The sequence below is a fragment of the Chiloscyllium plagiosum genome, chromosome 30 (assembly GCF_004010195.1).
Source record: "Chiloscyllium plagiosum isolate BGI_BamShark_2017 chromosome 30, ASM401019v2, whole genome shotgun sequence".
Lineage (NCBI taxonomy): Eukaryota > Metazoa > Chordata > Chondrichthyes > Orectolobiformes > Hemiscylliidae > Chiloscyllium > Chiloscyllium plagiosum.
This window is the reverse complement of record NC_057739.1, coordinates 38,149,909-38,175,530: the sequence shown is the minus strand read 5'-3', so window position 1 is coordinate 38,175,530 and position 25,622 is coordinate 38,149,909. Positions and strand designations below refer to the sequence as shown.

At 46.0% G+C, this 25,622-nt stretch overlaps 1 protein-coding gene across 1 annotated transcript in view; it reads left to right on the top strand.

Moving 5' to 3' along the window:
• LOC122564928 (adenylate kinase isoenzyme 1-like) overlaps nt 1–25,622 on the top strand; it is a 178,698-nt gene that overhangs the window by 53,239 nt on the left and 99,837 nt on the right. Inside the window, exon 7 of the mRNA XM_043720421.1 lies at nt 16,577–16,661. Within this exon, the coding sequence (XP_043576356.1) occupies nt 16,577–16,661 (85 nt within the window). The remainder of the gene's footprint in view (nt 1–16,576; nt 16,662–25,622) is intronic.

The window sequence follows — 25,622 nt, the reverse complement described above, 5'->3', positions numbered from 1 at the left end:
AAATGTCTTTTACACATTGTAATTGTGCCCCTTCCACCACTTCCTCAGGAAGTTCTTCCAACACATGACCCACGTTCTGTGCAAAAAATTTGTCCCTCATGTCTTTTTTAAATGTGTCTCCTCTCACTTTAACAATATGTTCCCCTAATCTTGAACTCCTCCACCCTTGGGAAAAGATACCTGCCCCTCACCTTGTCTGTGCTCATCAAAATGTCATCAACCTCTGTAAGGTCACCTCTCAATCCATCTTGAAAAATCTCAGTTTTGGCATTTTTGATCATCCCCCCCCATTTGGGGGCCATCTCTCTCAACTCCCTGCCACATTGTTTCCACCCCCTCCTCCAACTGTGTCGGCCTGGGTACTGGTGTCAGGCCAAGAGTCTGCTCCTTGTAAGGCAACTGCAGACTTATCGTGGGAGTCGAGCAAGACATCTGAGCAAATCTGTGATCAAGTTGGAGTCACAGAACAGTGCGACACAGAAGAATTCGATTTAGCCAATTAATACTGTGCCAACTTTCTCAAATAGAACATTTCCCCCACTCTTTCTCCAAATCCCTGCGATGATTTCTCCTTCAAATATTTACCCATTTTGTTTGGGAAGCCATCACAGGTTCTGTCAGTAGCGCCATTAGACAGTACATTACAAATTTAACCCACTCGATAGATTAAAGAAGACTTTCCCTCATGATGCCTTAACCACATTAATCTGTGTCTTCTAGTTGTTGAGTCTTCGGCTTTGGAAACTGTTTCTTATTATTTACTTTATCTGAAACCGGCATGAAACTTTCTCAGATCGCTATCAAATCTTCTGAATTTAAATCTAAACTTTTAGCTATTCAGGGAGTACAGGGAGAGCGAGGAAAAATGGATTTGAGGGAGAGGGTCAGCCATGATTATATTGAATGGCAGAACAAGCTGGAAGGGTTGAATGGCCTGTAGTTTCAATGTTTCTCTGTGCCTTCTGTGCTGTCAGGTGGACAGCTGCTTATCCAGTCTACCCATGCAATGATATTCTCTCACAAGTGCAACCAATCTAGTAAGCCTTTTCTAGAGACAGTGAGGTTTGCAGGTGCTGGAGATCAGAGTTGAGAGTGCGTTGCTGGAAAAGCACAGCAGGTCAGGCAGCATCCGAGGTGCAGGAAAATCGACGTTTCAGGTCGTAGCCCTTCATCAGGATTCCTGGATGTTGCCTGACCTGCTGTGCTTTTCCAGCAACAGACTCTCAACTAAGCCTTTTCTAGGTTGACTCTCTCCAGGGACTACAGATCCCGCGTGGTGAATAGGAAGTGGGGGAATTAACTTATTTTCTGCTGATCAAAGTTCCCCCTCCACAAACTATGTGGCTGTTCGGAGGGTCTACAGAGGATGATTAAAGCACCGAAGCATTGAGTTCCGAGTTTGGAGATCAGTTCAGCAATGGAAGAAGTTAATAAGGAATGTAAGTGCTGATGGAATCCTCTCAATGATAGCCACCACTCAGTGCCATTGTGGTCTGTCTCCATGGTTCCATGCAGATTAGCCTTTTGTGGAACTTGTTTGGAGGTGATTTTAGGCAAAAAGACAGTGCAGGTCAACTCACCAATCTGCAGGTGATGAGCAAAAGAGCTTTCTTTCTGACCTTGAGCAGGCCCTCCACAGTCACTATCCATTTGTACCAAGGAGGTTGAGGGAGGAGTTTGGACAGAGGTGCTGTGAATTTTTCGTTAGAAGCAAAGTATTGCAAATGTTGGAATGTAAATCAAAACAAAGAATGCTAGAGGAACTCAAATGGGTCTGCAGTGTCTGTGGAGAGAGAAACAGAGTTAACACTTCGAGTCCAGTGGGACTTCCTCAGGACAGACTGAATGGAACAGTTCTGAAGGGGTCATATTGGATTTGAAACGTTAACTCTGTTTCTCTCTCCACAGATGCTGCCTGACCTGCTGTGAACTTCCTTGTTGCCTCAATGGATGGGTGGTCAGCAAAAAAGGTAGGTTTACAGCTGTGTTTTTTGTCATCTGATGTGCCACTAGAACAAGTGGTTGCAAACACTGCATATGAACTCAGTGTTGGATAAATGGATAAAGGTATCAGCTTTGAGGTGCACTTGTTTGTCACATGTACCTATAGCAGATGGACTTCAGCAGTTTAGGAAGACAGCTCAACCTCTCAAAGGCAACTAGGGACAGGCAATAAACTCTGACCTAGACAGCGACACCCATATCTCATGAGTGAATAAAAATAATGGCACTAAATTCTCTTCCCCTCAAATGTCAAAATCACTTAACGCCTGAGAGTGCTTTGTATGGATGTCTCCAGGTTTATTTTTCACCACATATTGGGCACTTTGCAAGCTCTGAGGCTGTGGTTTTCTTCAGATCTAAGTTTGAGTCATCCTATCGAGGAGCTCCCCCTGCTCATCTGGCTGGAGAGTACCGTGTGCAGGAATTCTCCACACAATTTGACTGACCCAGTGAAACTGGGAGCTCTGTCCAGTACCAGATTATAACCAGATATAAGGAAGACAATTAAAAGCTGTTCGCTGATACTACAAGAACTAGGGGACATAAACCTAAGGTTTTGAGCAAAGGTTGCTTGAGGAATTTGAGTGCATTCAGTGAGTGGTAATGACCTGGAAATCACAGCCTGTGAGATGATGAATGGAAGTTAATGAACCTTTGACAAAAATAATCTTTGAAGAGTACAGAGATAACACCAGGAATCAGGCTTGACTGGATTACTCTATGGAGACTTGATGGGCTCCTTTGGCTTCACAATACAAGTGTCCTTGCTGAAGATACTCGAATCGTTTCATCTCAAGCATCATTCAATTCCTCGCCTTCTCTGATCGGCCAGTAGTTCTTCACCTTCTAATCTCAGTTTCTATAACAACCCTATCTCCCTCTGTATTGTCCCTCGCAGCTAGAGTCATTACCCACCTGACTCTGGGAGCTTCGAAATCCTCCTCCTCCCTCTCTCCATCCTCATGTTGTTGAAAGTCTCGGTATGGAATTTCTTTCACTCCTCTTACAATCTGCGGGAGCATCAGTTAGCTCCTGAAGCACTGGACCCTCACGTGTGGACATTGAGCAGTGCAATCACCAAGGCTTCTGGGAAAGGCTTTGCTGCGGGAACTCTTCATGCTTGCTCAGTAGAGACACCGTGTCCATCGCTGCATTGATCTGAGCAAGTAGCAGTCAGGTTATCCATTACTCCCAAAGTACCATTACGGGTGAATACAGGGTTAAAGAAAAACTAAGGAGAACTGGAAAGCACCAGTGACGTGATGCCAAGTTTGGGGCTAACTGATCTGTAGCTCACAGGAGGAAGAAAAGAGCAGGAGATGTAAGGAGTTCTACTTTTGAGAGTGAGAGAAGGATTGGATATAAGTTACTGAGTACTATGGCACCATATTGCAGTTAATAAATCACCACACAAAGTCCTACCCCATTCTGATGTTAAGCACAGAGGTGCATGCAACACATTATCTGGAACACTAATATTTATTGATAAAAGTTTTTCTGACAGAGCTCATGACAACTGAGGTAGTTAGTTTGGGAACCACAGGAGGCCAAAGAATTGTGGCATTCTTCCAGTCCTATTCTTACAAAGTCGTAACAGGCCCATCTGATAATCGAAGTTCCAACCCACTGCTTTAACTCAGCCCACGCCAGCTGCACCTCGTTGGAGAGAAGACAGGGTACATACAGTTTGCCAAGGATCTTTTAATAGCACTCCCCAAGCGCATAACCTTTCCCCTCGAAAAGGACAAGAGCAGCAAGGCACATTGCATTCCCACCATCTGCAAATTCCCCTCCAGCATTGTGATTTGGAGAGATATCACTTCGCTGGTGCTGGGTCAAAACCCTGGAACTCCCTTCCTAACAGCCCAGTGAGTGGACCAACATCCTATAGACGTCAGCAGTTCAAGAAGGCAGCTCACAATCACCTGCGCAAGCACTATTCGGGACAGGAAACAAATACTGGCCCAGGCAGTGATATCCAAGTTCCATCAGCAAGTGAAAACTAGCAGCCAAGTGTTTATATTTAGCAGAATGGGCCTTATGGCCAAAACGTCGATCCTCCAGCTCCTAGGATGCTGCCTGACCTGCTCTGCTTTCCCAGCGCCACACTCTCAAAATTGATGCCACCAGTGTGAGTTTAATTCCTGCACCAGCTGGAGTTACCACGAAGGAATCTCCTCACCCTCTCTCCTTGCTCAAGTACCCAAGAGGGCACCGGCGGAGTAGACCGCTCTGAGGCTCCCGAGCCCAGGCTCGTCCGCTGCGTCCACTTTTCTTTTTTCCTTTTTTTTGTTTCTCTTTTTCCTGTTTTTGCTTTGACTTGAAGGGTTCGGTCACGGCAGCATCGGCGGTGACAGGGTCCTAAAGAGCTAGGCAGGCGTCTTCGACGGGGTCCGAGTGAGACTCTCGGTGGTAGCGGCTTCAGAGACGACTTTAGTAGTGGCAGCGGCGATGTGGGCCTGACTCCTGGCAGGGAGGCCTGGTGAGGTGGCAGCTACATCACTTCAGTGTTGTGAGTTGTTACCGGGACTCTGACAGCGGGGAGGTGGCGACTGCAGCGGGAATCCTGTCGGCGTGGCAACGTGGCTGCAGTAATGGCGGCTTTATTGGCTCAGAGTGAGATTCCTGTCAGCAATGGGGCAGCAGATAAAGAACAAAGTTGGACTCTCTTTATTTATATATCTTTTTATTTTTAAGTTCAAAATGGTGCAAGAGTTGAAGCTTTTCGTTGTATTTTCCCTAAGTACACGTGACAATAAATCATTCAATTCAGCTTTAGGTGTGGTGACCCTCAGGTTAAACCAGCGCCAGTCTCTCTCCGGTGAGACAATGGTAACCATGGCGACTGTTAGCAGAATGCTAACAGTGACGGTGGTCAATACATCAACTGCTTTTGGTCAGCAAAGGATTGTGACATTGGACTCAGATGGGAGGAACTGCACGGTGATAAACCTTCGACCTTGAGCCTACCTGATACTGAACCCATAGAAATGGAAGCTCAGCATTGGTCCATTGTGCCAGTTCCATGAGCAGAGTTAATGTGTCAGGAATGATGGCTTTCCATCAGGATTACAAGCTGATTTTGTTATGGGGGGGCTAGGGTGAGTGAGGGTTAGGGGAATGCCCGCTCGTGAAGGTGAGTGTTAGATTGGCTCAATACCAACAACACAGTCTCCTCAATCTCCCCGTAATCCCAATCATGGTACCTTGTCATGGGTCTGCAGATAATTACCCAGGGACCCTGGCTTCATTGTGGCTCATTGGCTTTCTTTACTTTTAGAACTCTGCCAGATAAATGCATTTCTAAAATATTTTAAACATGCCTCTATCCAAACGTACCCAAATATTTTTTGATGTTCAGTTTTCCCTCTGCCTCCCCCATCCATTTGGTTTCCTCCTGCTTTGTCAAAACTTAAAAATATTGGGTTGGGAAATGAAGTCATAGAGTCATAGAGATGTACAGCACAGAAACAGACCATTCGTCCATGCCAACCAGATATCCCAACCCAATCTAGTGCCATTTGCCAGCACTTGGCCCATATCCTTCTAAACCCTTCCAAATCATATACCCAGCTTTTAAATGTTGTATTTGTACCAGCTTCCTCTGGCAGCTCATTCCATACATGTACCACCCTCTGTGTGAAAACGTTGCCCCTTACGTCCCTTTTATATCTTTCCCCTCTCACCCTAAACCTATGCCCTCTAGTTCTGGACTCCCCCACCCCAGGGAAAAGACCTTGTCTATTTACCCTATCCATGCCCCTCATGATGTTATAAACCTCTATAAGGTCACCCCTCAGCCTCCGACGCTCCAGGGAAAACAGCCCCAGCCTCTTCAGCCTCTCCCTACAGCTCAAACCCTCCAACCCTGGTAACATCCTTGTAAATCTTTTCTGAACCCTTTCAAGTTTCACAACATCCTTCTGATAGCAGGGAGACTGGATGCATGTTTTGTTCAAATCGGTAATAACAACCCGAAAAGGGGGACGTTAGGCGCTAGTGTCATTACAGGTCGGGGAGAGAAACCACAACAACAGAGACTGGGTCTGTTCCTAGATAAGTACCTGGAACGCAGATGTGGCATTTTTTTGCACGTGTGATATCAGGCCAATGAGCCCTGTCTAGAAATGGAGTTTCTAGATGTGCAGGCCGTTCAGAAAATTAACACACAGCCAGAAAAGAAAGGCCCAGTAGTTGTTGAGATTCATGAAAAGAACATCAGGCCGCAGGCAGAGAGAGAGAGAGAGAGAGAGAGGTTGACAACATGGCAAAGGGCGATGAACAGAGGCAAACGCTCTCCATCTCTACCTTGAGCCAGCTGAAGATGTCTGACAATATTTTGTTGCTGACCTTCTGTCGAGATGTCTGTGTGAATCATCCAATTAGCATTTCATACAACAGCTACCCATCTTCAAACCTGAGAAGTGTTCACCTCATTGACATTTTCTCTTTGTTTCACCTTCCTCTCTCTTGTCTCCGGGAAGAATCATTCACCCTTCGCTGCCTCAGATGATTGTGTAGGTTCGGGCTCCGGTTGCTAAGGGACAGTAGGTTACAGAGATTTTATTTCTGTCTCTGTCTTGAAAGCTTACAGGCTTTGTTTCAAGGACAGACATTGCCAGGAATCGATTAGCTGTTTTTCTTTTAACCTAATAAAGAATGATTTGAATTCAGGCTGCTGTTACAGCATTGCACAGGAAAAGAGTAGCGGGAACTGTTTCCCTCTTATGTCAGCCCTTTGGTTCAACAGCATTGAGATGTTTCCTCACTGCCATGTCTGTCCCATCACTCAACACACAACCCAACGAAGGAGAAACACAATTCCACTCAAGAGCAAATAGGAAGAACTTTCAATTATATAGCACCTTTCCCAACCTCCGAGTGTCTCAAAGTGCTTTACAACCATAGCTGCAGTTACTGAAATGTCTGGCTGTTGCAGGGGAAAAGAGAATGATTGGCAAGTTGGTCAGAAACTCAGTTGAAGGTTGGGTTTTAAGGGGGCGAGGTGGATGGTTCTCCTTAGGTCAGGGACGTAAATGAATAAAGGCATATCCACCACTAGACCCACTTCACACTATCACTAATGAAGGCAATCTGTGACCTTCTTGAACCACTGCAGTCCACCCGCTGTAAGGTAGAACCACAACATGTCAATGCTATTAGGGAGCGAGTTCCAGGATTTAGAAGGAACAGCGATTGTATTTCCGAGTCAGGATGGTGAGTGGCTTGGAGGGGAACCTTGGAGATGTTCCCCTATATCTGTTGCTCTTGTCCTTCTAGATGGAAGTGGTCATGGGTTTGGAAGGTGCTGTCTGAGGTGCATTTGTGTATTTCTGTAATACATCGTAGGTGGTACACACTGCTGCTACTGAGGAGAAAATGAGTGTTTGTGAACGTGGTGCCAATCAAGTGGGCCATTGTGTCCTGCGTTGGGTCCAAGTTCTTGAGTGTTGTTGGGACTGCCCCCATCCAGGGCAAGTGGGCAGTATTCCATCGCACTCCTGACTTGTGCCTTGTAGATGGTGGACAAGCCATGGGGGTGTCAGGAGGTGAGTTACTCACTGTAGTATTCCTAGCCTCTGACCTGCTCTTGGAACCATTGTGTTCATATGCATAGTCCAGTTCAGTTTCTGGTCAATGGTAACCCCCAAAGATGTTGATGGTAGGAGATTCAGTGATGTTAATACCATTGAATGTCAAACAGCAATGTTTGGATTCTCTCTTATTGGAGATGGTCATTACCTGCCACCTGTGAGGCACAAATGTTCCTTGTCATTTTCAAGTTCAAGTTGGCCCAAGGATAAATATTTGCCAGATTTCTATATTTCTTTAAAAACTGCAATAACATCACTTCTATCAAGCTGAGAGGATTGATAAAGCCCATATTTAATAATTTGTTTTTCAACAGTGCAGCACCCGCTCAGTAGAGCACTGAAGTGTCAGTCTCAAATTTAGACTGAATTTTCTGATGTGGGTTTTGAACCCATAACATTTTGACACAGGTGAGAACGTTAACCACTGAGCCAGGAGTGACATCTAGTGGGATGTGCTTATCGTGATACACGTGTGTATTATAGATATTTTCTAATCAATCTGTTTAGAGATGTTATTGCACACCTCTGCAGCAGATGGGACTTGAAACTGGGCTCCCAGCTCAGAGATGGGGTCGCTACTGCTGTGCCACAAGCAAACATTGTACACCAACTCAGTGTCATGGGAACAATGCCTGTAATTAAGGAACCATTGGAAAGTCAAAACATGCCATTCCATCATGACAGTTAGCATACACTCAGAGGACTGACCTTGTTCAACGTTTTAATTTGCTGTGATTAAACATAGAACATAGAAAAATACAGCGCAGTACAGGCCCTTTGGCCCTCGATGTTGCGCCGATCCAAGCCCACCTAACCTACACTAGCCCACTATCCTCCATATGCCTATCCAATGCCCGTTTAAATGCCCATAAAGTTTTCTTCTTTCTGTCTTTTTGTAACAGTCAGCAAGTTTGTGACAAAAAAACCCAGAAACTTAGGCTTGGGAACCAAAGGCTACAGAGAAGATGCAGAGATAGGATGCTCAGTGTAGTGATTGTAAAGGGGTTAGCCAGCTGGACACCTTAGAATAAGAGTTCCCTGTGGGGGTTGTTAATCTGGTCCAATGAGGGAGCCTTGGCTGACAGATAAGATAAGGTGTGTCAGACATCCTGTTTACTCTGGGAGCTGGTTCTGAGGGAGCTGGACTAGTGTCAAGGCCTCTCTGTGTGTAAGTAAAGGGGGACCTGGTGACAGAATATCGGCCTCTATGGATTTATTTCAGCCTGAGGTACAGAGTGAAAGAACACTGTACAGCCTGTATTATTGTATTAAAATATCTCTGTGTTTCCTTCTATCATGAACCTGTATCTACATTAGAATTGGGAATTGGTCCAGTTTTCTGTTGAACTCTGAACTGTTTCCAACTTGTAGCCTGTTACTTATACAAAACAATCAGTGCCAAGGACAAACAGTGAATTAATTCATTAAGTTCCTGCCCAGATTAAATGGGTATTATTTTGTTTAATTTCCATTTGACAAGCTTCCTTGTGAAACCAGAATTTCAGGCTAATGGAATTTGAATTTACTGATGAGGATCTGTGATTAAAAGTTGAATGATGACCATGAAACTATTAACATTTGATGTCAAAACTCATCTGGTTCACCACTGTCCTATAAGGAAGTGAATCTGCCATCTTATAAGTCCAGACTCACAACAACGTGGTCGACTCTTAACTACCCTCTGGGCAATTAATACTGGCCCAGCCAGCAATGCCCTTCCTTGTGAATGAATTAAGGGAAATAAAATTCTAAAGCCTAATCCTGTTAGTGGACCCCTCAATTTCAGGCCTCAGCTTGAAATTGATTGAACCAACTATGAAGATTTCTCCATTAGGAGAGATATTCTGTTTTCACTGAGCCTGTTTGATGTCTGATTGACCAGAACGGTTGCAGGGATTCAGGGATTTTGGTTCAGGTTTGGGGTGGTTCTCTCTGGGGTAAAGGAAGTTGAGAAATTTGATAGAAATGTACCAGATGATGATAGGTTTGGATGATGTAGAGAAGGCACAAAGACTAAGTGACAGGGATTTAAGGTTTTGAGCAAGAGATTCACGGGATATGTGAGGAAGAGTCTTTCTACCTGCGATTTGGAATGCTCTTGAACATGTAGGGGAGTCATTGGCCAAGTGGTAATGTTGCTGGACTCTTAACCCAGAGATCTGGGGACCCAGGTTCGAATCCCGCCGCAACAGATGGTAGAATTTGAATTCAATAAAAATCTAGAATTAAGAGTTCTAATTGCTGGCAAATGGGACTAGATTGGGTTAGGATATATGGACGAATTGGACCGAAGGGTGTGCTCCATGCTGTACATCTTTAAGACTCTAAAATACAGGAAGACATTAATAAACATGCAGAATTGGCGAATGGATTCCAACATACTGTAGATGAGTGTGATGTGGAAGATTGAGACCATGTGACTGTTGGAAAATGGGCCAAGAAACTGCGAGTTCTGTGATACACATCACTAAAGGTTGTGACACGATTAACAAGGCTGCAAACAGAACACTGTGTATCAAAATCTGACAGATTTGAAAAGAAATTATGCTGCGTTAACTTGTATAGAACCATGGTTAGGCTGCAGCGAGCACTCCACACAATTCTGGTCTTCTGTAATTGAAGAAAAAGAGGAGATAGAGGCAGCAAGAGAAGTTGTGTGGAAGCTTTACCAGAATTATGTGATAATTGAGAGGTTATAGCTGTCAGGAAGACTGGAGCTCCGTTATATTGACTACTGAGGGCTACTGTGATAGGCATCTTTAAGGTTAGAGAAGGGTTTGGTTGATTGCATAGAGAAAAGGTTCCCACTTGCAGGGAGACCAGACCCAAGAGAATCCAAGACAAGCCTCACAGGGTGGCATGGTGGTTCAGTGGTTAGCACTGCTGCCTCACAGTGCCAGGGACCCGGGTGACTGTCTGTGTGGAGTTTGCACATTGTCTGCATGGATTTCCTCCGTGTGCTCTGGTCTCCTTCCATAGTCCAAAGATGTGCAGGTTAGGGTGGATTGGCCATGGGAAATTGAACATACTGTGCAGGCTAGGTGGCTCATCCATGGGGGATGCAGGGTTACAGGGTAGGGGGTGGGTCTGGGTGGGATGCTGTTTGGAGGTTCGTTGTGGACTCGATGGGCTGAATGGCCTGCTTCCACACTGTAGGGATTCTAACTGATGAGAATGTGTAACGTACTACCCAGCATTTGAATGGAGGCTGGATGAACATATGAGGGAGGAAGGAGATGGTGATGGAGTGAGGTGTGGAGGGGGAGAGGCAACACAAATGGAGCATTGCTGTCAGCAGAGAGGTGCTGGGCTGAATGGCAGGAATAGTGGGAGCACATATGCTGTTGAGGCCATAAGGAATCTCCAGGATAGGTTGAGTGAGTGGCCATGCTGTTTGGGAGGAAGAATCAAAAGGCAGAGTAGTGTTTAAATCGAGCGAAAATCCAACAAGTGTAGTGCAGAAGGATGTGGGTGTTTATGAGCAGGGAACATAAAGTTAGCTTGCAGGTGCAACGTATAATTACTAAGGCAAAAGGGATGTTGGCTGTTATCGGTGGGAGGTTGGAGGTTTAAAAGTAGGAAAAGTCTTCTTACAACTGTATAGGGTATTGGTGAGGCCGTGAATGTATTGGAAACAGCTTTCCCAGGGTTGTAAATTAATCTCAGGGATGCTTCTCATGTGGGTGCACTCTGCTGTATAAGAAGCTGCTGTTCCTTTGTTTAAGTTGCTGCTACTCCAATCTCTCTCAGGGTCCTTCTCTCAGTTAGCTGCTGGTGACTGTCCCCAGGTCCTCACACTCTTTCTCATTTCTCTCTGCCTCTCTCTCTCTCATACACACGCACATCAGTCCCCCTCTCTCTCATCAATTCCTCTCCCTCACTCTCTCTCACATCAGTCCCTCTCATCAGTCTCTCTCTCTCTCATCAGTCCCTCTCTTTGTCTCTCTCTGTCTCACATCAGTTCCTCTCTCTCTCTCTCTCTCTCATCAGTCTCTCTCTCTCTCATCAGTCCCTCTCTTTGTCTCTCTCTGTCTCACATCAGTTCCTCTCTCTCTCTCTCTCTCTCATCAGTCTCTCTCTCTCTCATCAGTCCCTCTCTTTGTCTCTCTCTGTCTCACATCAGTTCCTCTCTCTCTCTCTCTCTCTCATCAGTCTCTCTCTCTCTCATCAGTCCCTCTCTTTGTCTCTCTCTGTCTCACATCAGTCCCTCTCTCTCTCTCTCACACACACACACATCAGGCCTCCTCTCTCTCTCATCAGCCTTTCTCTCTCTCTCTCGTCAATCTCTGTCTCTCTCACACACATATATATCAGTCCCTTTCTATCTAACACACACACCTGAGCTTGCCTAACCTCAGTGTGTGAGTTGGTTAAACACGAGCCCACAGATTTTCCTTCCCCTTTCTGTACTGTGTGTGTGGCTGTCAGCAGTCATTGTCTAACTTATCCTTTTGACTTATTAATCCACAGGATATGGTTCCTTCCCTGTTCTTGTTTGAAATGATGTGTGGCTTGTTGAAGGTAGAAGTCATTCAACCCTTCGTGTCCTTGCCATCTCTTTACAGGAGACACACAGACAGTCGGCCTACCTTTGTCCCATAACCCTGCAATCTCTTCTCTCTCTTCCAATAATTGTCCATTCTCCTTTGAAAACCACAAATGAGTCTGCCTCCAGTGCAGTCTCCAGTGCAGAACCTTCCGGAACCTAACCACTCAAGGTTTTCCCTCACATCGCCTCACGAGGGAGATCTGTAAAAGCTAGGCCAGATGACGATTACAGATTGCTTTCTCAAAGTTGGCCAGTTGTGTTTTTACAATTGCTTTCACCCTCAAGATCACTACTGATGATGCAAGCTTTATTTTAAAGTACAGATTCCTTCTTAACCTAAATTGCATTCATCAACTGCCTTGAACTCATGTGTTTCAGGTTGTTAATCTAGGCTAAATCTCTGGATTCGTCATCCAGTGACATAGCTCCGACATTACTACACATTGAGATACTCTGTCGCTTTATTCAGTTCCTGTTGCTTCACAGGAAGGGAATCTGGTTCCCAAAGACTGTTCCTTTGGAGGTTGCAGTTTGGGGCTACTCAGTTGGAATGATGTGGGTGGCTGTGTCTGATTGATCCCTGTCTAAGGGCCACCCTCCATTCACTCCATCTTTGCTGAGCAAGTGCCACAGCAGCGTTGGCGCCTGGTCATCCAAAGTGTGTCTGTGCCAGTGGCGCGGTGAGGAGTGGAGGAACCTCCATGGTTAGAACTGAGATTCTCTCTGCTGTACCACAGGACAGGAAGGGGAGACTGACGCCCAATCCAGTAATTCGACATTAAGACAGAAACAGCCAGAAAGGCTCAGTGGGACAGGCAGTAACTGGAGAGGAGAGAACATGTCAAGCTGACAGTCTGTTGCTGATTCTGAGAAAGGATTGTTAACTTTGTCTCTCTCCGTGCAGAGACTGACTGAGTCTTTTCCAACCGATTGTCTTTTTACTTCAGATTTCCCCAGTATTTGGGCTGCATCTGTTGCTGCCTCCTATCTCGGGTAGATCATAAAATCATGGAATCCCTACAGTGTGGAAACAGGCCATTTGGCCCAACAAGTCCACACTGACCCTCTGAAGAGTATTCCACCCAGACCCATTCCCCTATCCTATTACGTTACATTTCCCCTGATTAATGCACCTAACCTAAACATCCCAGAACACTACGGGCAATTTAGCGTGGGCGATTCACCTAACCTGCACATCATTGAACTGTGGGAGGAAACCGGAGCACCCGGAGGAAACCCACGCGGACACTGGGAGAATGTGCAAACTCCACACAGACAGTCGGCCAAAGCTGGAATCAAACCCAGGTCCTTGGCGCTGCGTGCCATCATTAGATAGAGAGAGAGATAGTGATAGAGAGAGAGAGTGTGATAGAGGGTTAGTGATAGAGCGAGAGAGGAATAGAGGAATGGTGAGGGATCATAGAATCCCTCTGTAGGGATTCTATCCATCGGTTACATGGGGCACTCAATTCAAGCTGAAGGTCATCTGGCACAATTCAGGACAAACAGCCCCCACATCCCGCCACCTTCGATATTCACTCCCTCCCTCCAGCACCAGCAATGGTCTGTACTGCAGCAATTCACTCAGGCTCCAATCTGCTCCCTCCCCCATCCGACAAGGACACGGTAACCTCCTCTCTTCCCTTGGAGCCAGAAGCAGGGGTCACTGTCTCAAGATACAGGGTCATGAGACTGAGGGGAGGAGAAATGTCTTCACCCAGAGCGCGGGCAGCCTGTGGGAATCTCTGCCCCAGAAAGTGGCTGAGGTGGAAACATTCAACATTTTCTAGAAGGCGTTAGATATAGACCTTAAGGCTAAAGGGATCAAAGGGTATGGGGAGAAAACGGGAACAGGGGACTGAGTTGGATGGCCTGCCACGAGCGTACTGAATGGGCAATCAGGTTCGAAGGGCTGAATGGCCTACTCCAGCTCCAGTTTTCTTTGGCTCTAGACACCATCCTGACTTGGAACGATATCGCTGCTCCTTCAATGTCACTGGGTCAAAATCCTGGAAGCTCCTTCCCTAACTGCACTGTGGGTATGTGCCAACACCACATGGACTCCCATGGTTTCAGAAGGAAACTCACCACCTTCTCGAGTGCAGTTAGCGCTGGGTAAGGAATGCTGACCCAGCCAGTGAATTCCCACATCCCGGGAATTCATGAAAGAAAAGGGAACGAGGGAATGTTTATGACAAGGGGGCTAGCATATAAAAGTAAGGAAGCCTTGCTACAGCTGGACTGGCCATCGGTGAGACCCCACCTCATAACCGCAATGTGAGGGCATTCCAGCAGGGGCCAGTAGTTGCCAATCTAGAACAGAAAGCCTGCCTTACTCAGTTCAAATCAGTTTTTCAGCTGAGGACACCTAACTCAGCACAGATCCAGAACTTTCTAGAACATTCTAGGCCCATCTGTTTGTAGGAACAAAGTATCAGAAGCAGGATTAGACCTCTCGGCCCCTTGAGCCTGTTCCACTGTTCAATAAGCTCATTTCTGACCTGGTTGTTGTCTCACCCCACTTCTTTGTTTCCCCCTCCCCACTCTATATTATTCCTTCCTACCCTTTTCCATCAAAATTAAATCTAACTCAGCCTTGAAAAGCATTCATCCCAGAGAAGGGAATTCTACAGGTTCACAACCCCCCCCCCGAAATACAAAAATCACCTCATCCCTATCTTCAGAGGGAGACTTCTTGTTCTTAAACTGTTCCTCCCCCATTTCTAGTCTCCCCCACAGGACGATACGTCTTAGTCCATCCATTGCCCACGGGATCTTAAATGTTTCAGTAAAACCATCTCTTGGGGTGGCACGGTGGCTCAGTGGTTAGCACTGCTACCTCTCAGTGCTAGGGTTCCAGGTTCAATTCCAGCCTCATGCGACTGTCTGTGTGGAGTTTGCACATTCTCCCCGTGTCTGCGTGGGTTTCCTCTGGGTGCTCCGCTCCCACAGTCCAAAGATGTGCAGGTCAGGTGAATTGGCCATGCTAAATTGCCTGTAGTGCTAGGCGAAGGGGTAAATGTAGGGGAATGGGTCTGGGTGGGTTGCACTTCAGCGGGTCGGTGTGGACTTATTGGGCCGAAGGGCCTGTTTCCACACTGTAAGTAATCTAGAATCATTGTTCTAAACTCCAATGACCAACATTCCAGCACATGGGGACCCCCTTATTCCCAGGAATAAGCCACGTGAATCTTCTCTGAACTACACCTGATGCATCTTCAAACAAGAAGACCAAACTATACACAGTACTCCAGAGATGGTCGCGCCAGTACCCTGCACAACTGCAGTCAAACCTCCCTACTTTTAGATTTGATTCTGCTCACAATAAGAAATGAGTTTATATTAGCCTTCCTAATCGCTGTGCTATACCAACCAACTCATGGGTTTGTGTTTCATCTGTCAGTACACGCAGAAACCTCAGCACCATCGAGTTGCTCAGTGCTTCATCAGTCAATATACTGTTTCTCCAGTCTTCCTGCCAGCACTGTGGGATAGACAAGAGGCACAAGAATAACCATTGACAATCTTCATCGATGATATGAACACAGGGACACAGTGTATAAGACCGACATGCACCGATGAGACCAGGAGAGCAAACCGTTGACAGGAGGTGTGAAGTGAGTGGGCAAAGAATTAGCAGATGGAGCTCACTGTGGGAAAATGTGAATTAGTTTAGGATTTGAATGAGTTCTGTGGAAGAACTTAAAAATCACACAACACCAGGTTATAGTCCAACAGGTTTATTTGGAAGCACTAGCTTTCGGAGCGACGCTCCTTCATCAGGTGGTTGTCTGATGGAGGAACAGCACTCCGAAAGCTAGTGCTTCCAAATAAACCTGTTGGACTATAACCTGGTGTTGTGTGATTTTTAAGTTCTTCCACAGAACTCATTCAAATCCTAAACTAATTCACATTTTCCCACAGTGCGCTCCATCTGCTCATATCATCGATGAAGATTGTTAATAGTTGTGGGACCCAACAATGAACCCTGTCATACTTCACTAAGTACAGTTTGCCAACTCCAAAAAGACACACCCTCTGCTAGCAGTTTGCAGAGCAGACATTATTCACGTTACCCCCTACACAGTGTCCTGGTTCAGCATCATCCACATCCACCTCCTCAAGAATTTGACATTTACTTCAGTGCCTCTTGTCTATCGCACGGGTCATGAGCTAGCTTCACCAGATATCAGGGCCTCTCTCTGACTCTTTGCCTCCTTTAGGAAATTGCAATCACTTGGTCAGATCTCCTTGTATTTCCACCTTGGACTCAGTGCCACTGGCCTATCTATGAATATGCTCCTGTGAGATATTTTATGTCAGTGAAATGTGTTGCTGTTGGGGAGAGTTTATCAGGTAAGGGAGGTCTCTTGTCCTGCTGCAAAGAATTGAATTCACTTTTCCTCTCTTACTTCCCGTTATCTTGTAGTTGGACGCAGACCGTGAAGAGGATGAAATATTCAGTGACATCGACGCTGTGGTCTCGAAGAGACTGTTCCCAGCAGGAAGAGACGGTGAGGTTTATTTCTGTGGATTTCCCCGACCTTTCTGTAACCCGTAGCACAGGAAAAACCAAGTGTGTTGCAGCACCAAACAGGAAGGGATTCTTGGAAGCAATTCCTTAGTCAACAAGTCAGCTTTTTGCAAAGATAAGCCTGTTTTCTTTCTTCCTCCGTCATACTGCATTGTTTTGATTGCTCTGCCTCATGTCTATTCCCTTTCACATCCGGGAATGTTGGGCAGATGGAATGGGAGGAGATCCCAATGGAGTACAAACACCAGCATAGACTAGATAGGCCGAGTGGCCTACTACTGTCCTGTATATTCTTTATAATTTAACTGACAGTGACCTGCTTAGTGTAGAGAGCTGGAGGGACTGTTTTGACTAAGAGTGTTCAAGGCGTGGTTTGTAGTGCTGGAGTCCACCTGAAGAACTGAGCTTATTAGGACCTGTGTTTTGGGCACTTTGAGAGCTCCTAGAATTCCAAGATGGCACCCAGGGCATAGAAGTGCATTCTTGGGGGGTGCCTGACGCCATATTGGTGCAGGCGTTAGCATGCATGCAGCGAATAGTCACAGGAACTCAGAACAAATAGGTGTTGTGGCACAGTGGCTCAGTGATTAGCACTACTGTCTCATAGCGCCTCAGGTGACTCTCTGTGTGGAGTTTGCACGTTCTCCCCGTGTCTGTGTGGGTTTCCCCCCACAATCCAAAGACGTGAGGGTCAGGTGGATTAGCCATAGGAAGTGAAGGATGGGATCTGGGTGGAATGCTCTTACGGAGGGTTGGTGTGGGCTGAATGGCCTGCTTCCTTGCTGTGGGGATTCTGTGATGCCACAGACAGGATGGTTCAATGCTAGCAGCATAGTTTCTCCTGTGCTCAGTGGATAGCACCAGTCCCTGAATGGGTTCAGAACCCAATCCAGCACTTCACAATGAAGACCAAGTCTGGCAATCCCATGGGGGTGATGTACTCTCAGGGGTGATATTAAGCTAAGGCCCTATTTGTCCATGATGCTTTGGTCTTCTGTCATAACTGAAGATCCTTATCCCTGGAACCATTTCTGCGAATGCTTACTGCATCCCATCTCATGCCTTCAAAACTGTGGCTGACAGAGATAGAGGTGTGTGAAATCTGTGTTCGGTAAGCATTCAAACTGATGGTTAAACAACAGTTTGTATAAATTCTCCTTAATTGTCCATTCCTGTTTAATTACCTTGGTATATAAAGCTTCCAGATCCTATTGGCCATCTAATGTTTATTTGTGCTCAATCTTTAAGAAAACTATATATTTGAACCCTTGAAATCTCTCTATTCAAAGAGAAGTTGTGAGGAATGAAACTTGTCTGTACATGCACTCCCCAGTAACTGTTGGGCAATTTCATGACAAATATTTAATTGCATAATCTGTGTATGTGTCAAATTGTACTTTATCAACAAAGTGTAGAATAATGCCCCACAACTCCAGGTATTTATTGGAATGGAGACAAAGTATTTTCTTTCCCATCAGGTGTTGTCCAAGCTGTAAATCATCATAACAAGTTGTAACAGAGCCAGACAGACCGGGTAAATTGTTGAGTCACCATTTAGGGTTCCCAGGGTTCCTTGGTTAATTGTTATATTAGAGCATGAGACTCTTAATATCAGGGCCGAGGGTATGTGCCCCACACTGGGCATCCTTTTTGGGTGGGGCATTGTGGATCAGTGGTCAGCACTGCTGTTTCACAGCGCCAGGGACCCAGGTTCGATTCTAGCCTCTGTGTGGAGTTTGCACATTCTCCCCGTGTCTGCGGGGGTTTTCTCTGGGTGCTCCAGTTTCCTCCCACAATCCAAAGAGGTGCGGGTCAGGTGATTTGGCCATGCTAAATTGGCCATAGTGTTCAGGAAAATGTAGGTTGGGTGCATTGGTCTGGAATGAAATGTGGAGTAATAGGGTAGGGGATTGGTTTTCGGAGGGTCAGTGTGGACTTGTTGAGCTGAAGGGCCTGTTTCCACACTGCAGGGATTCAATGGTGTGCTTAAGATTATGGTTGCAAGCCCATTAGTGTGTGGGACATGAAAATGAGAGACAAAGTCGGCTCTGTCTCCACTGGCAATGTTGAGGGATAAATATTGACTAAAACAACAGGGAGATTAGGCAGTAGGTCAAAACCTGTTTCTTGCCTTGAGTTCTATCATCCCCATCTGGGAATTATTCATAAAAACACTTTCATAGCATGTTAGCATCCTTGACAAAGACCACCCTTAATTGTCATTGAGTGGCTTGCAAGGTAATTTCAGAGAGCAGTTAAGAATCAACCAGAATCTGGAGTCATGTGTAGGCCGGATTGGGTACGGAAAGCAGACCTCCCTTCTGAAAATAGCTAAAAATCACACAACAACAGCTTATAGTCCAACAGGTTTATTTGGAAGTACTAGCTTTCAGAGCGCTGCTCCTTCGTCAAGTAGCTAGTGGGGCAGGATCCTAAGACACAGCGTTTATAGTAAAAGATCATAGATTAGATTCCTTACAGTATGGAAACAGGCCCTTCGGCCCAACAAGACCACACTGACCCTCTGAAGAATAACCCAACCAGACCCATTCCTCTACTTTATATTTACCCCGATTAACGCATCTAGCACTATGGGCAATTTAGCATGGCCAATTCATCTGACCAACACATCTTTGGACTGTGGGAGGAAACTGGAGCACCCGGAGGAAACCCACGCCGACACGGGGAGAATGTGCAAACTCCACACAGTCACCCAATGCGGGAATCTTTTGGAATTGGTTGCAGGTATCGATTCATTAATATGTAAATCCCAGAACCTTAAACTATCTCGGGAATGTGACTTGAAAGAAATTCTGGGCCACTATTTCTCAGATAATTTGCTGCATCAAACAGTGGCACCTAGACACCATTGACACATCAGCATTGGGAATGAGGTGCCTGAGTACCCTTACAGCACTGGTCAGAGTTTGAATGTGGTAACCTAATGAGCTCCATGTTAGGATCTGTGACTGTTTCAGTCCCACTTGCCATTGTGCTTAAGGCAGAGTCTGCCTGATCAACCATGTCATCTGCCACAAAATCCTCAACAAAGCCAAACCCCTCTCAGACATTCTGAGACTTTTTTGGGAAAGTGTGAGATTTTTGCCATTCTCTGTTTCAGATGCTTGGCCTTCATCACAAAGATCACTGACTTTGCCCGTCTATAACATTGGCTTGTTCTGGCATAGCCTGAACCCACACCCCCCAGCCACTGAAACCCTCAACTGTGCCTTTGCGATCTGTATGTACACAGGACTATCTAATGCTATCTCCATTCTTTCCCTTTAGATCATTCAAACCCACAATCTACACCAAATAATATTAACCTAATCACCGCCTACTTGCTGAACTACATGGGCTTTCAGGCCCTCAAAAACTCCAATGTAAAACTCTCCTTGTGTTTAAATCCATTCATGGCCTCCTCCCTTCTTGCCCTCATCCAGCTATCCAGCCTCAGACTTGCCCCTTGCAGCCTGGGGTTTTATCTATCCCCAGCTCGTTGGGCCACACTTCCTGAGCTCATTCCTTCATCCCCTTAGAATCTTGGCGTTTGCCTGAGCACCTTCCTCTGCACCTTACAATGCAAGTCGAAAGTGTGGTGCTGGAAAAGCACAGCAGGTCAGGCAGCGTCCGAGGAGCAGGAGACTTGACGTTTCAGGCTTAAGCCCACCTTATAATCCAATCCAACCCAGTTTCTGGCCATTTCAGACATCATCTTCCTCTTACCATGATGAAGCTTCAGAATTGCTACATTGGCTGTGAAGTGTGTTGGAACACCCTAGGGTGTTACATAAGTGTAAATATTTCTTCACACTCCCTGTTTTACCATTTTTAATGAACCTATTGCAGGTATATTATGACCTGCCTCAGGAACAGGTGGGACTTGAGTCCAGGTTCTTCTAGCTCAGAGATAGGGACACTACCAATGCACCACAAGAGCTCTCTTCTTTTTTAGTTACATTGATGTCTCTGTGAAGTACCTTAGCCTCTTCTTCACTCATTGAAGACACGCTAATATAAATTCTAGTCACGTATTAAGTGGGTTTGTGAAGTCTGCCTTCACTGCCAATGTGTCTCTGCATAATATAACTCGATTGTTTTAATTGCTGTCTTAATTGCTTCCCAATGCAATGAGAGGTGTTTGAGAAGGAATGAAATCTGCGGGAAATGACAGCTCATTGCAATCGAGACAGAATCTGCCATCTGCAGCCATTTTAAATAGCACACTGCCTGGATAGCACTTCATTAGCAAATACAGATGGAGCCATTCAGCGATGTTTCACCACTGAACTAATGTTAAACTTATCATGCAACTCAGGATTGAAGCTGTGATCATAGTAAAGGGACATCTAAATTCATAAATATTTAAGTGAACCTTAAGTGCAGCAGAAGTGTAATTAATAGATTATTTTCCCTTGTGACAAAAATGTAGGGTTTTTTCCCCCGAGGAGATAAAGCATGGGGAAGAGTCTTTGCAATTTGCCAAGTCTCTGGAGTGGGGCAGGGACATTTCAAGTTCCCTTCTCAAAAGCAAAGTAGCATAGGTGCTGGAAATCTGAAATAAAAGCAGAAGCTGCTGTAAAAGGCTGAACAGGTCCAGGGGATTCAGTGGAGAGAGAAACAGAGTTAACATTTCAGGTTGATGACCTTACAGCTTGTCTAGAATGGACAACCTCCCCTTTCCCTTGTTCTGAAAGTGTGTAACCCCTTTTTCCAGATTCCACCACAAGGAGGAGCATTCTCCTGCCTCGACCTTATGCTTCCATAAGATCATCTTTAAAACGCTGGAATAAACTCGCTTCACACTTTCACTCCCTGCAGTGTAAACCATGCACTGGAGTAAGTCAACAAGACGCCAGTGACCCGCTCTATACCTGTTGAAGAATGTTTTGAAGTGTATTTGTTACGGGCGGCGCGGTGGCACAGTGGTTAGCACTGCTGCCTCACAGTGCTAGAGACCTGGGTTCAATTCCCGCCTCAGGCAACTGACTGTGTGGAGTTTGCACATTCTCCCCGTGTCTGTGTGGGTTTCCTCCAGGTGCTCCCATTTCCTCCCACAGTCCAAAAATGTGCAGGCCAGGTGAATTGGCTGTGCTAAATTGCCTGAGTGTTAGGGGAATGGGTCTGGGTGGGTTGCTCTTCGGCGGGTCAGTGTGGACTTGTTGGGCTGAAGGGCCTGTTTCCACGCTGTAGGTAGTCTAATCTAATCTTGACACAGGAAATTTGAAAATCAATTTGCACACAGTGAGGTCCCACAAACAACAATGTGGCAGTGGCTGGAGAATTTATTTTTATTATTATTCATTTGTGGGATGTGGTCGCTGGCTGGGCCCAGCATTTATTGCCCGTCCCTAGTTGCCCCTTGAGAAGGTGGGGGTGAGCTGCCTTCTTGAACCACTGCAGTCCACCTGCTGTGGGTTGACCCACAATGCCCTTAGGGAGGGAATTCCAGGATTTGGACCCAGTAACAGTGAAGGAATGGGGATATATTTCCAAGTCAGAGTGACAAGTGACTTGGAGGGGAACTTGAAGATGGTGGTGTTCCCATGTATCTGCTGCCCTTGTCCTTCTAGATGGAAGTGGTCGTGGGTTTGGAAGGTGCTTTGGTGAATTTCTGCAGAACGTCTTGTAGATAGTACACGCTGCTGCTACTGAGCATCGGTGGAGGGTGTGAATACTTGTAGATGTGGTGCCAATCAAGTGGGCTGTTTTGTCATACATGGTGTAAAGCTTCTTGAGTGTTGTTGGGGCTGCACCCATCCAGGCAGGTGGGGAGTACTCCATCACACTCCTGACTTGTGCCTTGTAGATGGTGGACAGGCTTTGAAGGGTCAGAGGGTGAGTTACTTGCTGCAACATTCCTAGCCTCTCACCTGCTGTTGTAGCCACTGTGTTTATGTGGTGAGTTTCTGATCAATGAAAACTTCCAAGATGTTGATAGTTGAGGATCCAGTGATGGTAACACCATTGAATGTCAAGGGCCGGTGGTTAGATTGTCTCTATTGTAGATGATCGTAGCTTGGTATTTGTGTTACTAGGAGAAAGTGAGGACTGCAGATGCTGGAGATCAGAGTTGAAGAGTGTGGTGCTGGAAAAGCACAGCAGGTCAGGCAGCATCCGAGGAGCAGGAGAATCGACGTTTAGGGCATAAGCCCTTCATCAAGAATTTGTGCGTTACTGTTTTCAGATTTCAGGGGAAAGCTCCCCTGGCCTGTTTGACAACCACTTGAAGCACCCAGTATTTGGGATGGAACTTTGATAGGATTGAAGGCAAAATGTTTGACATCACTTAAAAAAACCACGATGGATTTATTTCCCACTGGATAGATAGTCTGTAATGGACTAAATGGCCTTTTCATTTATAGCTGCAAATGGGGCAGCCACATTAAATGGTGAACGGTTCATTGGATACTGCTGTGACTGGGCGTCCCAATGACAATGAGAATAGTAAACAATGACATTGGCTGATTGGCACTGACCCAAGCTGGTGAGGTGAAAGGCAAACCCTGTGCTAGAGCCAACCTCAGCCAGTCTTATAATTTTACTCTTGGCTGGGAGAGTTTGGGTTACAGTCTCATGGCAGAGACAGTATCCAGGCAGTTGTACCAGTACAATACTGAGGGAATTCTGCACTGTCAGAGCTTCCTTGTCTCCAGTCGAATGCTACTTTGGGGTCTAATTAAGACACAAGCCTGTAACCCCATTACTGTCCTGAATTCAGTCATTGGTTAGCCTGGTATTACTCTTCTCTCTGCCCCTTTTCATGCTGTCCTTCCCTATTCCACTCACCCTCTGAATTATCCAATTCTGGCATTTTGAACATAGCTGACTTTAGTCAAACCCACCATGTACCCTCAGCTGCCTGAGTGCCAAACTTTGGAATTCTCTCCCTCGGTCCTCCTGCCTGTGTCTCTCTCTCTCTCTCTCTCTCTCTCACTCTCACTCTCTCCTCCTTTAAAATGCTCCTGAAAACCCATATCTTACAGCAGACCTTTGGCTGCCTGTCCAGTGGCTAGATGTGAGTTTGCTCTGATTTCGGGTCCTTTGAGGTTTTGCTGTCACACCTTGGGATGAAAGAACACTGTTGAAGTCACAAAGTTAACACTTTAACAAAGATTAAAGAAGCTTTAATGGAATCTGCTCTTACTCCCATTTATAAGTGCTATCTGACTCTCTGCATTATATCCAATGTACTTCCAGCTTCCTATTCAAGTACTGCACAGTATCTCTACACAGACCATTACCCTGGAATTTTATTGCAGCAAAGATGCCATATGAATGCAGGTTGTTGTTTATACATGACAAGCAAGATGAACAAACACTGACAGTGATGTGTTGATCCAGTTTTCGCCGACTGACACCTTCCTCCTTGACCTGTGAAAGTGTGACCTCTGTTCTGTTGCCTTTCCCTCTGTTGGAGAGAAGCTCCCCTGAGCAGAGATCTGACACTAAAACAGAGATCCACGAAAGATGACCTTGCTTTTTATTGTCTCTCAGGAAGAGAGCAAAGGTGGACATTTGAATTAAACCCTTGTCTCTTAAAGAGGATGCTGCGATGACTGTGTGGTTGCCATAGTGGAGGCTGACGTCAACACATCCGTGGAAGACGCTCTTTGTGGGGAAAACAATAACTCTTGTGCTGGTTTATGTTCTCTTGTAGCTCAGTACATGAGCCTCCAACCTTCTCTGAAAGTGAGAGGGAGTAGGGAAGCGAAGAACATTGAGCTGTAGATACAGTACCATCAAATGTACTGCAATGGACCTGTTTATAACCCATCTCCAGAACTGGACCCTCTCTTGCCACTGACTTTGATAATGGTTAAAATCAGAGAGGGAGTGAAAGTACCTGATCAGTGGGATTTCAATTCATGTCCTCTCCTGAGCACACTGACAATTTCAGGTTTAAAATGTTCTCTTGTTTCTCAAACTTCACTGAGCATCATGTTAGTTTTTGCTGGGATGTGATGAGTTATCCATTCCCATTTGGAGTTCATCTGTGTGGGTGCCAATTGGATGTTTTCTCTTCAGCAAATCCAATCCAAGTAAAAACGGGCACATAATCCCACGATCTCACCCTTTCTGTTTAAAATTGGTTTGCAGTCAACAAGGTTTCATTAGTCAGAGAAAGCAGAAGAAAAAACTGCATTTTTGTAGTGCTTTTCATACCCTCAGGACATCCCAGACTCCTCTGTAGCCAATGAAGTCATTTGGAAGCATTGTTGTAAGTTAAGAAATGCAGCAACATGTGGATTTACCTGAGGGTCACCTCAGGGAGAAATGGGGAGAGGTTGGGAAGAGGTTGAGGAGAGGTTGGGAAGAGGTTGAGGAGAGGTTGGGAAGAGGTTGAGGAGAGGTTGGGAAGAGGTTGAGGAGAGGTTGGGAAGAGGTTGAGGAGAGGTTGGGAAGAGGTTGAGGAGAGGTTGGGAAGAGGTTGAGGAGAGGTTGGGAAGAGGTTGAGGAGAGGTTGGGAAGAGGTTGAGGAGAGGTTGGGAAGAGGTTGAGGAGAGGTTGGGAAGAGGTTGAGGAGAGGTTGGGAAGAGGTTGAGGAGAGGTTGGGAAGAGGTTGAGGAGAGGTTGGGAAGAGGTTGAGGAGAGGTTGGGAAGAGGTTGAGGAGAGGTTGGGAAGAGGTTGAGGAGAGGTTGGGAAGAGGTTGAGGAGAGGTTGGGAAGAGGTTGAGGAGAGGTTGGGAAGAGGTTGAGGAGAGGTTGGGAAGAGGTTGAGGAGAGGTTGGGAAGAGGTTGAGGAGAGGTTGGGAAGAGGTTGAGGAGAGGTTGAGGAGAGATTGGGGAGAGGTTGAAAAGAGGTTGAAGACAAGTTGGGAAGAGGTTGAGGAGCGGTTGAGGAGAGGTTGAGGAAAGGTTGGGGAGAGGTTGGGAAGAAGTTGAGGAAAGGTTGGGGAGAGGTTGAGGAGCGGTTGAGGAGAGGTTGAGGAAAGGTGGA